The sequence below is a fragment of the Crassostrea angulata genome, chromosome 9 (assembly GCF_025612915.1).
Source record: "Crassostrea angulata isolate pt1a10 chromosome 9, ASM2561291v2, whole genome shotgun sequence".
Classification (NCBI taxonomy): domain Eukaryota; kingdom Metazoa; phylum Mollusca; class Bivalvia; order Ostreida; family Ostreidae; genus Magallana; species Magallana angulata.
In genome coordinates, this window is record NC_069119.1 from 4,079,868 (window position 1) to 4,097,757 (window position 17,890).

Genomic DNA, 17,890 nt, shown 5'->3' on the forward strand with positions numbered 1-17,890 from the left:
ATTAGTACTTTTTGAATGAATTGAATACAGTTATTCCCGCTTGCAAGAGGCAGGAGATTCTGCATCGTTGTAAGCGTAATTCGTTATATCCGTCAAGTTTTCAACATGTAAAAAAGTCTCGGGGAATGAAAATCACTTTGCAGTAAGCTGCAATTCATTGTAAGTGTGTTCGCTATAACCGTGTTTAACTGTAAATTTATTTGATTCGGAACTTTTTTTATAGGAACAGTATATGACGATATTTCTGGCGTTGAACGAAAAATTCAAAGCTTCTATGGAAACACAAAGTCTTCCTGATTTTACTAAGAAAATGGAAACACTGACCGGGGATCACCCAGCTAACCAAACAGGCATCAGGAAGGAGATTCAGGTAAAACGTGAACACAGCAACAATAAAAAAACATATAGGGATTCTCTTGATATTTGCTTAAGTTTAGGGATTAAAAATTTATTCATTTTTTTCTTGCAGAAACTGATGGAAATTCGACCAGTATACACAAGTGCTTATTTCAAGAATTCCAGTCAGCATTTAGACAATAAAAGAGGAAACAATGTTTTGCCATGTCAGTACAATTTGCCTAATACTCACAATTATTAACAAAACAAAAAAAAATGAAATGATTCATTTGTAAAAACTAATTGAAGTTCTAATTATGCGTCAGAATTTATACCAAATTTCGAATACCTGTCATACGCAAATAAGTGTCAAAAGCGTCGAAGAACTCTAAATCAAAATGAACACATAGGAAGTGGTAATTTCTGAAATTATGAAAGTACTTGACATAGTTGATATGTGAAATTAAAGTAACTATTGCTATTGAAAATTGATTCACAGTAATTTGATTGGATGTTAATAGGTGTGTTCATTTTTAGAATTCACTATTCATTACCTACGTTCCAGATTAGATTGGTTATACACATTAGCTGAAATTGTTTTTGGGAGTTGATTTTAATCAACTCTCCAATGCAGTTACTCTGGCAAACCGAAACTGAAACAGTGTTTGGACCTCAGCACAAATCATCACCGCTTGAACATAATCGATAAATTCGATGTTATGTACGCTGAATCATTTTTTTAAAGGAAACTTATTTATAAATACCTTGGAAATAGTCAGATTTTAAATAGTACGAACAATTTTGAAGTTTTTTGCAGTCTGCCTACGCCAGAGTTCAATATAGTCTCGTTTAACCATCGGCTGTCTCCCTACATCTCCGACAAGCAGACGGAGACAGCCGAGCATCTGATTGAACGAGACTAGAGTTCATTAATGGTTGAATCCATACAATATTTGAAATATTTTGAATACCGATACATAATTTGATGAAATCATTTCTATTTTTAAATATTACACAACATGATTCATAAGAGGTTTTTATCGAAATTCTTGTCGGAAAAGTCCGAGAATTCATATTATAAGTATGTGCGTAATTCAAATACAGATTATATACTACTTGCCAAGCAAAACAACCTATCGTTGATTTTAAGATAAATAATAATCGATAAAATCAACTCCCATCAGTACTTCAGTACTTCGATTACATTTTATTATGAAAATTAGTCAATTACATAATTCTCCTTCTTTCCAGTGGACAAATACATGTTATATCTGACATCATCTGTTGGTAAACGAGGCAACGTCATCAATGCGATTCACGTATCAGTGAGTACATTTTAATTCCACAATAAAAATGTTGCCCATACTTGTACAGGTACAGAAATACAAAGTCCGCCATTTCGTGCCTTTCTTAAATTATTTCTAAAAAAAAACATGAATGGTCGAATTACTTAATGATTTTAGAAGGGAGAGCGCACTAGTATATATTTGATCCGCTTGTTTATATATTTAATGGCTGATTCATTTAATTTGAATTGTTAAATCCAGTTTAAAGTATATACCATAATACATAACGAAAGCTAGTTTTTCTTGAAAATTATATCAGAAAAAACAGTTGCTATGAATTTATTTAAATGTAATGACTTTGATTTTTTCTTTAGTCTTACCAGAAAGAAAGAGCGTTTATAGTGACTCATTACCCGACACCAGAGGACGCTGTGGACTTCCTGCGCCTGCTCAATGATCATGAATCTGACACAGTCGTCTGTATGAACCCATTACATGAAATAGAGTCGGTGGGTTTATCATAATTTTAAAGCAATATGAGCTGTATTTTTTAGAATTTTATTTTGCTGTAAAAACCTGTTAGTATGCTAAGTCTGCATGTAATTTAACTTTTATGATAAATAAGGTTGAGAAAAATCATCAATTTTTGTCAGAGGAAATATATCTCTTCTAAGGAACATATAGCAAATCAATTTTTGTACAGGACGACAATTATTCAATTTCGCTCCAATCAAAGCTCCTTAACGGCCCTTTTCACAAAAACTATGCGAAAAGAAATTTAAAAACCATGATATTTTTGTCATTTCAGTAGAAAAAAACATTTTCGTTAAAAAAAATGGCAGCTCATATTGCTTTAATTTCATATCAATTTGTACATGGGTATGAATAAACATTCCAAAACTTCTGATATTTGGCTTCAGTAATCAATGCTATTTAGTTAACGTCAAAAAAACAAATAGCATTTTGATTTTACTTATGTTTAGAAATATGGCAGTACATCATACATCATCAACGACATATTCGGGTACTTAGTCCCCAATATGACTTCAAATGATTCTGAATCAAAATCAATGAAACACAACAACATGAGATAGAAGACGTAGCCATAATGCATGTGATTAATAACTATAAAGTAGTCGTTAAATAAAGAATTGATCGCAGCATTTGTATGCATCAAATATATAGCTATATAGATTAAAATGATCATGATCCAATAGGACAATAATGACAATATAAGAAGAAATCACAGATCGGCTTTTTACAAATATAACACGTATTGCAGAAGTACAAGTTTTCACTCCTTTTTAGTCTAAGACATGGTTACCAGAAATAGCGTCTTCCAGGGACGTGCCGCCATTTGTTGTACAGCATGAATCTGAGAGTGACACCGAGGTCAAGGTCACTACAGTCAACATCATTCACGGGGAGGTAATAGTAACTTGTATCTGTTTATTCTCTAATTCACAGATATTCAAATACTTACCTCACTTAATTATAAGAAAACAACTCATATCCAAGAATTTTAATTTTTTTTTAGAAGACACCTCATTCAGTAGTAGTTGTAGAACCCAAGGGACAACTGAAATCAACCGGAACTCATCCAGACACATCGTTTCTCCGAAGCATAGTATCATATACTCGAAACCTTTCAACAGAAAACCCCATTACTATAGTCAGCAAGTAAGTGATGCCTTCTAACCATTGGTTGTTGTACAAGAATTAAGATAGATAGATAGATAGATAGATAGATAGATAGATAGATAGACTGACAAACCAACTTTTATTTACGACGACTTTATTTCCTGATTTATTTACGATAAACTTGATCGCGACGACAAATGTTCTCGACCAAGCCTTTTCCAGACCAGTCTTGTTATAACCATACGACAACGAAAGGTTGGGTTACAGTAAAGTAAAACAGTAATTTTATTCAAAACAGAAGCTTTTGAGATTTTTTATAAAAGAGTTTTAGCTTGCCTTATCGTCGTTCTTTTATTTTTGTATGTAATTTTCCCACTGTCAAATCACTAATAATGATAACAGTTAAATCAATTTGACTGTGTATAAATAATAGTAATACGCACCTTTTTTAATTTATTTTTCTAAAACACTTTCAAACGCATCATCTAGCAGTGTCAGTTCATAAAATGCAAAGATAATTGTGTTATGCATTTGTTCTGTAATGTACTCTTTTTTTATACCAGTATGAACCACTTTAATAGTAAAAACATTCTTTTATTTGGATAAAAACATTTTGATATGTGCAAGTAACTACATTTTTCTATCATAATTATTTTACAAACGTTGCTTTCCATTTGCAATAAGTAATGAGTTTTTTCCCTTATAACAGAGATGGTGCATCACTATGCGGAGTATTCTGTGCCGTGTTTAACTCCATACAACAAATCACCATGGACGACAACATTGACGTGTTTACAACAGTCAGACAACTACAGACAAGGCGACCAGAATTCTGTTCCACACAGGTATAATGTTTCGGTGTTTAAATATATTTAGGTTTTATTTTCACTCGATGATATTTCATAAATAAATTTAAAGAAAATAGTCCATCCATGTGATTACGCTTTAAGAGATATACAAACGTATTATAAATGAAAAAAATATCAAACCAAAAATTGTTTGTGTGGTCGTTTGTTTGTATATTCTATCGTTAGTTTAATATTTCCCATTCCCATTGACAGGAGGAGTATTCCTTTGTGTATAAAACGCTGCGTGATTACATTGAAACAACATCAGAGAGTGTGTACAGTAATCAAAAGGATGTGTACACCAATTAGTAGAACATTGAAACAACATCAGAGAGTGTGTACAGTAATTAGTAGAACATTGAAACAACATCAGATAGTGTGTACAGCAATAAGTAGAACATTGAAACAACATCAGAGAGTGTGTACAGCAATTAGTAGAACATTGAAACAACATCAATAGAATGTGTACGGCAATTAGTAGAACATTGAAACAACATCAGAGGCTGTGTACAACAATCAATAGATCATGAAGAAAGATCAGAGACTGTACGGCAATCAGTAGAAAAACCTATGTTGGTTCCATGAAAGTTTTGTATTCTGCATTAAAAAAGGGGAAATGGAGGAAATTAGACCGAAGATACTCAATGTAGAATTGTCATAATTTTATTTAATGCAAAAGGAAACATGTTTCTTATCATGCATGTATTGTTGTCAGAAACCCTTTTCTGTATCTATTATTTTAAAATTAACGCACTGTGCGGCCTGTTCATTGCCTGTACATACACCCTGTATTACTTTGTATTTACTTGTTATACCCCCCGCAAACAAAGTTTGGGGGGGTATATAGGAATCACCTTGTCCGTCCGTCCGTCTGTCCGTCTGTCTGTCTGTCCGTCTGTCTGTGCAATCGTGTCCGGTCTATATCTTTCTTATGGAGAAACATTGGAAGTTCTTACTTCACACAAAGATTGCTTGTGACCTAAGGGTGTGTCATGACCTTGACCCAAGGTCATTTGGGCAAGGTCAAGGTCACTGGCAGAAAAAGTGCAAAATTCGTGTCCGGTCCATTTCTTTTTATGGGGAAACATTGGAAGTTCTTACTTCACACAAAGATTGCTTATGACCTAAGGGTGTGTCATGACCTTGACCCAAGGTCATTCGGGCAAGGTCAAGGTCACTGGCAGAAAAAGTGCCAAATTCGTGTCCGGTCCATTTCTTTCTTATGGGGAAACATTGGAAGTTCTTACTTCACACAAAGATTGCTTATGACTTAAGGGTGTGTCATGACCTTGACCCAAGGTCATTCGGGCAAGGTCAAGGTCACTGGCAGAAAAAGTGCAAAATTCTTGTCCGGTCCATATCTTTCTTATCGGGAAACATTGAAAGTTCTTACTTCACACAAAGATTGCTTATGACCTAAGGGTGTGTCATGACCTTGACCCAAGGTCATTCGGGCAAGGTCAAGGTCACTGGCAGAAAAAGTGCAAAATTCGTGTCCGGTCCATATCTTTCTTATGGGGAAACATTGGAAGTTCTTACTTCACACTAAGATTGCTTATGACCTAAGGGTATGTCATGACCTTGACCCAAGGACATTCGGGCAAGGTCAAGGTCACTGGCAGAAAAAGTGCAAAATTCGTGTCCGGTCCATATTTTTCTTATGGGGAAACATTGGAAGTTCTTACTTCACACAAAGATTGCTTATGACCTAAGGGTGTGTCATGACCTTGACCCAAGGTCATTCGGGCAAGGTCAAGGTCACTGGCAGAATAATGCAAAATTCGTGTCCAGTCCATATCTTTCTTATGGGGAAACATTGGAAGTTCTTACTTCACACAAAGATTGCTTATGATTAAAGGGTGTGTCATGACCTTGACCCAAGGTCGATTGAGAAAGTTCAAGGTCATTGTTTCAAAAAAGCTTAATTCTGTCTGTGTCATGTCTTGTATTAATGGAAATATAAGAAGCTAAAAATGAACAGTTTTCAAAAATAAAGCAGTTGTTATTTATAGAAAATGGACAGTGAAATAGATTCATCCAATATCTTCTATAATAGCAAAAATACACGCGTTATGATTTTTTTTCTTAGCGGGGGGTATCAATTGTGAGCTTGCTCACAGTACCTCTAGTTATTTTCTGTAAACAGTCATAAGTTATTAAAGTTTAACTAGAAAATCAGCAAGGAATCATAAAAATAATTGTAAAAAGAATTATACTATCTACTGATCAAAAAGCAAACAAAAGGAACAAAATGCAATTCCGCATTGAATGAAACCAATCCTATCACAAACATAAAAAGATGGAATTCAGAGATCGGAGGACAGAAAACAGAAGTGTATAATGTATTCATTTAATTGTATGTTTCCGACGACAACCCTTAGGTCGACACAGTTAGTCATGAATCAATGATATTATTCTACAATATATTTATGATACTACTTGGAAAGTAAAGAGTGAGGCAACAACAACAAACTTTGATTGGGAGTATGTGTATAAAAGATGGTAAATTCAAATAATTTCATTGGAATAAACAGTGTATTTTCGTTGGGTCCGAAATCGATCTAGACAAAGATGTGATATCATCATCATTTATTCACAGTTAAAGTGGAGGACCACTGGTAGATGACCCTGCATCCCAAACAGAAGGGTTCTTTGATGTTCCGAACCTGGTCAAAGTCTCTTTATAATGAATAATGTATTTTTGAAGGGACCCGAATCTTTAGAACCTGAGGTTAAACCATCACCATTGTTTCTACTAGTTAATGACCTCAACAATTGTTTTACTTGCTTTTTTAACGCTTTTTTCTCATTATTTAAGGAATAAGGAATCATGTCTTGAGTTTTATGAGGTGATGACTTTGGTCGCGGCGTGATCAAATCATGAGGTGATGACTTTGGTCGCGGCGTGATCAAATCCAATAAAGCCCGAAGGGCTTTATGATAGATTTGATCATGCCCCGAAGGAAATTATCACCTCATAATATTCAAAGAATGATTCCTTATTACTTATATTTATATATAATAATTTTAAGCCATCGTACGATTTAATATTTTAATGAATAAACAAACCCCGCTGGCGCCTCAATTTGGAGTCATATTAAGTTATGGGTTATATAGTACAAAATCGATATGTAGTGTTATCACAGGCAAAGGCACTAAAAAATGTAAATATGATGAATTGGAAGATTTTCTAATTAAACTGGCACTTCCACTTTTTCAAACAGTGTGAAACATTTTAAGAAAAGGTTCATATAAAGACCATATTCATATATTGACTAAAATAAAAAAAATCAAGACACAATACAACCCTGACGGATTTATAAAGGATTGATGTAAATGGTGTTTTCAGTTGTAAATTTTAGGTTTTGTTGTCGTTTTTTATTTTTGTTTTGTTGCTGAGGGGAAGACATGCTACTTGCCTTGTATTCATACGCCTTCGGGTCTGTGACTGCTTAGATAATTCTGTTGCTTGGTCATATTTTCAATTTTGCTATTTCAATGTGTTTAAAAAACATAATATTTATTGTGTTAGGTCTGGTGACAGATTATGGGAATGAACTTTTAACCATATTGCAGACATCTATATTTTTGACATCTACTTAACGTTTGCTCGCTGTCAGTTACGAAAAAATTAGGATAATGACAGCATGGTTATTTTGTTTCATCAGGGGCTTTACGGTCAGTAAATGTTAGGCCACATTTTTCTTATGTCTTAGTAGGAAGATTTTGATATAAATGACCTTAAATAATGAAAGTGCTGATACAGTTCATTGCTTGAATATTTTTTCTTATTTTAACAAAAAGTCAAAATGTGTTATAATTCAGTTGAAATTACTGTAGAAGCATAATACTGCCGCACGTTGTAGTAATATATGTGTAAAAATTGCTTTCTATGGGTGTCTGAAAAATTTAAAAAGGTGTATCCGAAACTATAGGATCATATCAGACTTGGCATTTTGATAGTACACAGGATACTTGAACACTAGAAAAAATGTCCTCTGTTGAACAGACTGCTGTTGACCTGCGTATATATAAAAGATGAAAAGCTGGAGAGAGAAAAAAACATAAGCAGATGACGAACGTTGATAGATTATGAAGACTCGATGGCCGTGGCCATACTCAGACTGTGTTGACAGGCTCTATATAAAAGTATAGTAAATTACACAAACTCAAAACACTATGTTATTTTTATTTCCAAAACAATTATTTATATTTAAACAACTCATATCTGTAAATGAAATTAGTGAACAAGTAGTTTTACGTTAAATGTGATTAAACCATTGTGTAAAATTTATTGTTTAGAAAATAACACTTTTCTTTTTCGTTAATGAGTGTAATTTTCTAAATTATAAATTATACAATATTTTGTCGTTGATTCGGCCGAGGTAATTGTTGTTCTCTGATCATTAGCCGTTGTGTCTTCCATTGAAGTTAAAATTGATGGTGACGTTTCAGTCTCTGTTTTTGAAGCTGTAGTTGTTTCAGTTGTCTGGATGACATCAGGTGTTACGTCAGGTGTTGTGCTGATTTCATTCACTGTAATAACCACATTGGTTAACGTGGTTAGTTATGTGATGACATTTTGTGTCGCCGTTACACCACCAATGCTTCTAATTCATACCTGAAAACATACAGGTTGTACAAACATATACTGCCACTTCTACGATGTTGATTTCGGTCAATGTACATTCATTGGTTAATGAATCATATCCAAAACCAGTGCAATTTTGATCAGACGAGCAGCTTGTCTCACACTCTGGATAACTCTTGGTTGATGTTGAGTATGGATTTTCAGATGCTTTATCATTACCATAACTTGTGTATGTTACTGAACAATCTTCAAAATAGAAAAAAGAGAATCAATAGTGAGACATTGTTCATGATGTTCTTGACTGATAGATTTTTCATTGCAATAACAGTACTGATTCATTTATGATTTTCATTACATGTCTCTAAGCAAATTTTATTGTGGTATAGAAAGGGGTTTAAAAACATTACAAGACATTACAACACGTGCACGTCTTTTAACTAAATGCCCAGATAACCTCATTTTCCTCGTGTCAAATTGATATGCAAAGAAGGCAATTATTTAATCACAATCTAATCATCAGTCTCTGTGGAACCATTTCTATTTTATGTGATCAATTCTGTATGAAAAATCATGTTCAAAGATTCATAGGATGTAAAGTGAAACACAAACACTGTCTAGCCCTGTCCCTCCCAAGCAAAAATAAATAAATAGAAATATGAAATCTGCTCCAAGAATAAAAAATACACAACTGTACCTGATTTGGCAGACATCAACTCATATTTTTAGAGTGGAATTATTGTAATTGTCGGATTAATTAATATTTACAAGACTATGATAAGCTCATTAAGACGAAGATCTCTGTCTAAAGATAAAATATTCAAATTTTGAATTAAAATTGTCTTGCTTTTTCTCTACTTCAAGTTATAATTTTCGTCTATAAAAGTCATCTTTAAAGGTATGTCTGACGCGTAGTTTGTTGATAGTCTAGCCTCCTTTACTGCGCTTACCTAATCCGCATTGTTTGCTATGGAAAGAGCTTGTTGGACAGCTATTGGCATTCTTGGTCCCCGTTTCCTCTGACTTGGCGCATTTCCCGCCATCCGAATCAAAGGAGTAACCAAAGCAAGAAAAGTCTGATTGACATGCAGCCTCACATGACGTCACCGTGTACCCTACGTCATCCCAGTATGACGTGGACTCTCTTATTTTCATGCCGTGGTTTTTAATGACAATCGTACAATCTAATGAAAAACATTCTTTTTTTAATTCCCACTTTCATATACATTCTGATAACAATTCACACTTTCATATACGTAATAGTTCGATCATAATAAGTAAAATTTACGCGATTAAGAAAGGGGCGGAGTAAGCGAAGCGACCGAGCCCCTTCTTCATCGCGTAAATTTTACTTAATATGATCGAACTTTCTTAGAACATAACCCACTCTTTCATTGGCTGATCAAAATTTCTGTGCCAATCAAATATTATCTCTCTTTTGTTTAAGGCTCTCTTAGCTGTCAATCAAATTAAATTTGACATAGAAATTGGTAATTTGAAGAAATCAAACAAATATTTATAGTTTGAACTATTATATATTTAGTTATGATTTTAATAAATTATGATGTTGAACATATGTAGTGACTCTAAGTCAAAGTTTCGAAAGTCTTGCTTTACTGGTGGTTTCAAATGCCAGTACAAAATGAACAAAACAACAGATGTTACAAAATTTTGGAGTAATCAAATTATAACGCAAGTAAAATAAAATAAAGCGATGTCATCTTTCGAAAACTTTGCATACAAAGAGACATGCATTTAATTTAATAATGTCTCATTTAAAAGTAAAAAAGTAGGGGTCACGAAAATTTGAGATATAGCATGAAATAAGCAAATTTTGGGCCAAATTTCTTAGAGTTTATTTTTTCTTAACTACTATGAAATATAAGTTAATCATGCCAAACTATATCGAAAGATAGATAAAAATATTGTCTAAACTATTTTTTTTGAACATCATGAATATATCGTTATACATAAACTAACTAGAAGTTTGATATTCGCTGAAAATTGAGAAGATAAAGTAACAGTACTCTAAAATTAGTGAGTTATGAAAATTGTTCATTTCCTTCTTGAAAACCTTCCGGTACAAAATATAGTCCCTTTCTAAACTCTGTAAAAAAGTAAAATTTAAAAACAAATTTAATCAATAAAGTTTATTTGGCATTTTAAAATATAATCATATTACTAGAATTAAATAATGATGCAGAATTTTCAGACTAGAGGTGACCCAAAATGGCTACCCAAAACCTAATGAGCGAACCACTTTAAAGTGTACAAATTGGAAATAATATAATATATGAAATACGGCATTGTTCTTTAAGTACTAGTATTACGAAATGATAATTTTGGTCGAAGCGTGTTCAAATCTGTTATAAATCCCTTTGGTTTTAACTGGATCTGACCACGCCTCGACCAATATTATCACCTTATCATACTCTTAGAATGATTCTTATTCCTTTAATTTTACGTTTTGATTTTCTGAAAATTTAAACACCCTGTCTTGTCCTTGCATAGGTTGTCTAATAAACTATTTACATGTATGGAAGTTCTCATGAAACTGTAAAGACATAAATCTATTCATAGCATACGATTACCATATGATAACCATGCATTGCCAAACGATTTATAAAGAAAAAAAATTAATAAACTTTTTTATACCTTATTGTTGAAACTATATCTACTGAACGAATTTCAGCTCTTTAATTTGTATTCAAATTAAATAAAGTTTTTAAAGCAAACGGTAATTGTATTTAAATAGGTTATTATAAATTATGTAAGATTTCATAATACAACCCAGTTAGTTACATGTAGTATATAGGAATAAAACAAATTCAATTATATACTAGTCTTATATTTATATATTTTGAAATCATTGAACAATAATGTGGAACATGGTATTTCGCACAGTTAATATTGCACAAGAAGAACTTTACAAACTGAACGAGTAATGGTAAACAATAACTATTTACCTAAGGATATCTAACTTATGCTCAAAATCGTTATTTGACAGATGTGTTGAAAACAACGCATCGCCTTGATTAGTAATCGTGAAATTAAGGTAGTCCATCCCTAACTGAGGTGAATTGATCTCAACTACATTAAAAAAATTAGTATGAGACTGACATAAACCAAAGTGAGGAGTATTTCTATAGTCAATTAAATGAACCTTTTCCACTTAAAACATTTTCAAAGAGTTGTCTGCCCTCAAAAAGAATAAGGAAAAAATTATTTTTCTCAAAATATGAATGGTAAGTTTTAAACTTTGAAAATTTTGATAGGAAGAGAAAGCTTTTGCAACTTTTTAACCTGAGATTTGTAAGAATATAAAATGAACTAAAAATATATATCTAAAAATGCACTTTTCCACAGACTTTAATGTAAACTTTAAGATGTCACAATTGAAAAAAGGTGGGAATTCGTTACTATTCAGAATTTCTAAAAAGTCTACAGGTGAATCTTATTTTTTGTCTATTTGATAAAGCCTTTAATATCACATCTCCCCCCCCCCCCCCCCCCGACTGCGACAAAGAGCACACGGCGGGCGTGATCGGTCAGCAGAGGATACTCACTCCACCTAGGCACCTGATCCTACCTCTATCTTTTTGGGGTCCGTGTTGCTCTTCTTTGATTTGTATTTCGTTTTATTGATTTTTGAGATGGTTGGGGGTTTGTTATTGCCATTTTTTTTACTAAGAATTTAATTATCAAACTTGCAATTTATTTAATATGGAATATCATAGTTATGGATAGACTATCTTCAAATATTCCACAGTATTTTCAAGTAATTTTTCAACACATTGACTTCATTATAAGAAAAAAAGCTTACTTTGGACAGTTTCAGTATAGAAAATGAAAAATACCGCCGCAATCAGTCTGGTCTTCATTTCTCTAATACCTCCTCTTGTTTGATCAAGATCGTTGATGAGTATAATGCCAAATCGCTTTTCCATTTATTTATGGATCATGACAATGAGTCTCCCTCGAGATTATTGAAAACGATGACATGCAATATTGATTTTTATCAAAAGAGGTGAATCTGGTTGATTTTTTCTCACATAATGGGCACAGGAACAAATTGTCTGTTAGTGGATTCATCCATTGATTTGAATTTAAAAAACAAAAAATAGAGTATCGATTGTCAGTACGTAGGAACAAAATGTAGCTTTTCTGAGATTGCATTTTTTCAAAGGACCTGATTTGACCCCAATGTACTTAACATTATTATAAGTGATGTCCATTTACTTATTTAACCTTATTTTCTAATGTGTTACATTCTGTTGAGCGTCTTTTGAACTACGTAAATCTCTGTTTAGATATTGAAAATCATTGCAAAGTAAATATCTCAAAGAAGTCTGTAACACAAGAAAGGGGCTCGGTAAACATTGGTCAAGGATGCTTTCACTTCCGTTGTTATAGTGTTCTTACGCGTTTAAGTGCTATGAACAACAAATAAAACTGTTGTCTATGAGACAAAAATGGTCCCACCAGCGAGTTTATAGGTAATTAAAACAGTGCATGAAATGTAAACGAAGACTTCATGCTAGTTTTCCCCTTGAAAGGTTTACGCAAGTACAAGTATTTTTGAAATTCAAAACACAGGGGTGAAAAAGCAGAACAAGTTTTAAGTTATATAATACATATGTGTCTTTATTAACATTTTTTAATTATCGAAAACTGTTAACAGCATTCAACAGAAAACATTTTTTAATAAAACATTCACTTATATTAGTTCAAATATGAAAACTTAACATATATAACCGATCTGTTTACCCCGCCCATTAAATGAGAAAATGACAATAACAAACCGTCAACCATCTCAAAATTCCATAAAACGAAATACAAATTCAACGCAGAGCAACACGGACCTCCAAAAAGATAGAGGTAGGATCAGGTGCCTAGGAGGAGTGAGTATCCTCTGCTGACCGGTCGCACCCGCCGTGTGCTCCTTGTCACAATTGGTAATGTCATAATCAAGGTAAATTTCAAAATCGGAAAAATGTCAAAATAGGGAAAAAACTAAACGTTGATGATTTGGTTTGTTTGTGATGGTCAAAATACAAACCTTGAGCTAACACGGACCTCCATTTTTTAATAGGTAGGATTATGTGCCTAAGAGGAGTGAGCATCGTCTGCTGACCGGTCACACCCGTATTACCCATACTATCGATCTGTTTAGCCCGCCAATAACATATATTCCCGATATGTTTACCCCACCCATAACATATATTACCGATCTATTTACCCCGCACATAACATATATTACCGCTCTGATAACCCCGCACATAACATATATCCATAACATTTATTACCGATTTGTTAACCCTGTCCATAACATAGATTACCGATCTGTTCACCCCACCCATAACATTTATTACCGATATATTTACCAACCCATAACATATATTAACAATCTCATCACTGCACCCATAACATATATTACCGTTCTGTTTACCCCATCTACAACAAATGGTACCGCTCCGTTCAACCTACCAATTACATATATTACTGATATATTTACTTCAACCTAACATATTACCGATCTGTTTATCCCTCTCCATCATTTATTTCTGACCCCTTTACTCTATCTATATCATATGACTGATCTGTGTATCCCATCCAAAATATCATTATATATATTACTGATCTCTTTACCTAACCCATAATACATTGTATATTACCGATTTATTTACCCCACCCATTATATATTACTGATTTGTCTACCCCAATCTGTTTACCACACTCAATATATATATATATATATATATATATATATATATATATATATATATATATATATATATATATATATATATATATATATATATATATATATATATATATATTACATATTATATATATATAATTGAATTGTTTACTAAATATATTACTGATATGTTTACCCCACCCATAGTATATATTAGTGATTTGTTTATCCAATCCACAACACATATTTCTAATCTGTTTGCCCTATCCATTATTAAACTATGTTACAGATCTTTTCCCCCACCCACTACATGTCTTTTTAATACTGAAATTTGTTTCAGTCACAAATGTTTAAAAAGTACGTTTACCATAAATTCAGATCATAATATTTTCACCATAAAAACATGAGAAATCAAAGATATGTTGAACGTGTCTTCCAATTTTACCCTGTGTTAGTTTATATACAATTATTTTTACCAAAATTTAAAAAATATTTAGTGAGAATAGTGATCTATTCAATAAACATTTCGAATTATTTTTCCCATTTCTAAACTATGAATCATCAAGTTTATTTCAAGAGATTACAATTTATTCGGTTGAATACCAATCACATTGATCTTTAATTGCCCCTGTAATCAAGATACTGTATATACCGTTATATTTACATAAAAACTTCAAATTGATCTTATAGAAAATTAAGTGTTTCCCTGTTTCCCACGGCATGCAAGAGTTTAAGTCTGTGAAAAACTATACTTATGTTGAGTCTTTCACACAATAAAGAGTAGAAGGGCTCACATCTCGACACTTTGCTGGGTAATTTGCTCTCAAGCCCTGACGTTAGAAATATTTCATTTTATGATAAGATTATTCCATGTACAATTATTTTATTATATCAATGTACAATGATTTTATTATTGTACAGGAAATCATTCTATAATGAACAATAACAAATTTTAACGTCAAGTGTCTTAGATTTTGCCGTATAGCACAGAGTTTTGTTTTATAAAAATCACTTGAGGAAAGTTTAAAAATTAAAGTGAATCTAATATTATTGTTAAATATTCGTCTTACAAAGATTTATTTGTTTTTTTTTAATTGCTTCACTTAGTTTTCTGTTTTTCGATAATTAATATTGAAATTCTTACTTTGTGTAAACACGTACATTGTACTTTTAGCATAGTTCTACGTGTTACCTAGCTGTGTTCAGTTCAATAACTGAATGTTAATTCAAACCTTTAACCTATAATAATATAGGGTGCAATTTTTTATCCTTTCAAGAAGGCATATCCGAGGGGTTTTTTTTGTAACGAACAAAATCTTTCGGCTGAATGGAATACGAAAACAACTGTTGTAACTTTCGTATTTATACAATTAAGGAATAAGGAATCATTCTTTGAGTATTATGAGGTGATCAAATTATGAGGTGATCAAATTCGGGCGGGGTAATCTAATTCAATCACGCCTAATGGGCTTTATGATATATTTGATCACGTCCTGATCGTATTTGATCACCACATAATATTCTAAGAATGATTCCTTGTACCTTGTATTTATATAATTTTCAGCAATTCAACGATTGAATATCAAAATGGTCATTGATGAAATGAATTAGGTCATCAATACAAAATCGAGTGGTAGTATTATCATAGACAAATACACTGAAAATGTACACATAAGAAAAACTCCAAAACATAAGAAAAACTTAGTCTTCCTTTTGTTCTGCTATATAAAACTCTTGTCAACAGCTTTATTTGAAGAAAATATTTGAGTTCATAAAATATGTTAAAGTACAGTAAATTCTGGTTTATGGACGGTTCATATTGTGGCTATATAGGCCTATTATTGAATAATCAAGATTTGATAAAATATATTGAGTTTATAACGAAGAGAAAAGGGAGAGGGCGATTTAAGCTTCTGAACTTGTGTTCCCAATTCCAGTTCTTAATGTAAATGACTTTTTGTATTCAAAATAATAAAAATTAGCTGGAATTAGCATTAAAGAATAATTTCATTTTCAGCTTACCTCCTATTGTTTGGTCAAATCATGATTACCGGGAGATGGGTGGGGCCACAATGGGAGTTCGAATTTCTATATAGAAATATTAAGAAAAATCTTGAAAAATGTACCAGTTCCAATTCGCCAGAAAAACTTGTGTCGAAGCATTCCCAGAAAGTGTAGATTAAAGAAGATGGGGGAATAAGATGTCGCAACTGCCCATTAAGTTTAGTCGTAAAATACAATTTCAAATATAATTTTTTTTCAATTAAATATATTTGATATGTTATAATACAAGTTTACAAAATGGCAATTTCCGACTATATTCAGTTTGAAATATTTCAAAAAAGGATAAGAAAAAAATGATAAATCCATAATTTTTGTGGTATCGAACCCACAAACTAAAAACCCAAGTTCTATAAAGTTACCTTATGTCTGGTGCTCTAACCACTGAGCCATTTCATTCACAACAAAGTGCGATGTTTAAATACTATAAGAGGCGTTGGCCACGAATTTACGGACTTGTATTATTTTTCTAAAACGTCCAATTGTTGGGCTACAAAATGACATTTTTAAAGTATGGTGGGTCATCTCTCCACATTTTTGTTGATTAAAATCGGTTTAAATTCCATTAAACCGCATTTAGACTATGACAAAAATATGGAGCTCAGACCCACTCTCTGAAAGAAAAGGCATTGAAGTTATAAAAATTACACCATTTGGAGGTTTTGACACGCATAGGCAAGTTTAAATCAACCTATTGCAAGTATTAAAAATATTTAAGGGTTACAAACCGATGTTACGTTGAATACACATTTTTTTTAATTAATTTTTTTAAAAAAGTATCAGATTTAATGATATTTTAATTTTGCAGTACCTAATCATTCCTCATATGGGCATTTTACACACCTTATTCACCCATCTTCTTTGTTAAAATCACGATCCCTGGGGGTAGGGCGGTGCCACAATAAGAGAGGTTCAAATATTTACCTAGGAATATACATGTTTAGATTTTTTTCTTAAATCTCAAACACCAAGCAGTCAGAAAAAGCTGTTAGTTGTGTGGAAGCATTCTCAGGTAGTCAACATTCAAGTTTGATAAAATCATGAACCCCGGGGGTAGGTTTGGGCCAGACCTATGTTTGTATCCAATTACCTAATTCATCAAAACGTTTATATTGATAGATTATAATAAATACAATATTGATATGATAAAGCACGTTACACATTAATTATACATTTTTTTCAAGTTTCGCTTTTAGAGAGAAAAAAAACTACGTTTAATTTTAATTTCCCCCCATTCTAAACATTTTAAGTATTTGACAGATTAGATTTTATGATCTCCCTGGGAAGTGAATTTTAAACAAGTTTTTGGTTACTGATATGTGCACAAAAAATAATTAAATTGAATTAAACTAAAATAAATAGGTTGAAATTACGTTGGTAATAATTATTGTGTGTTGTTTGAGAGAGAGAGAGAGAGAGAGAGAGAGAG

The 17,890-nt window shown here is 32.4% G+C and overlaps 1 protein-coding gene and 1 pseudogene across 1 annotated transcript in view; one reads left to right on the plus strand and one right to left on the minus strand.

Annotated features, from left to right (window-relative positions):
• Positions 1-4,846, plus strand: part of LOC128164258 (receptor-type tyrosine-protein phosphatase epsilon-like) — a 56,214-nt gene extending 51,368 nt beyond the window's left edge. Inside the window, exons 19-26 of the mRNA XM_052828032.1 lie at positions 224-370; positions 470-563; positions 1,588-1,661; positions 1,997-2,131; positions 2,931-3,050; positions 3,160-3,302; positions 3,973-4,108; positions 4,325-4,846. Coding sequence (XP_052683992.1) covers positions 224-370; positions 470-563; positions 1,588-1,661; positions 1,997-2,131; positions 2,931-3,050; positions 3,160-3,302; positions 3,973-4,108; positions 4,325-4,420 — 945 coding nt within the window. The 3' untranslated portion in view covers positions 4,421-4,846. The remainder of the gene's footprint in view (positions 1-223; positions 371-469; positions 564-1,587; positions 1,662-1,996; positions 2,132-2,930; positions 3,051-3,159; positions 3,303-3,972; positions 4,109-4,324) is intronic.
• A 3,500-nt stretch (positions 4,847-8,346) lies between these two features.
• Positions 8,347-12,646, minus strand: LOC128164262 (uncharacterized; annotated as a pseudogene).
• Positions 12,647-17,890: the final 5,244 nt, after the last annotated feature.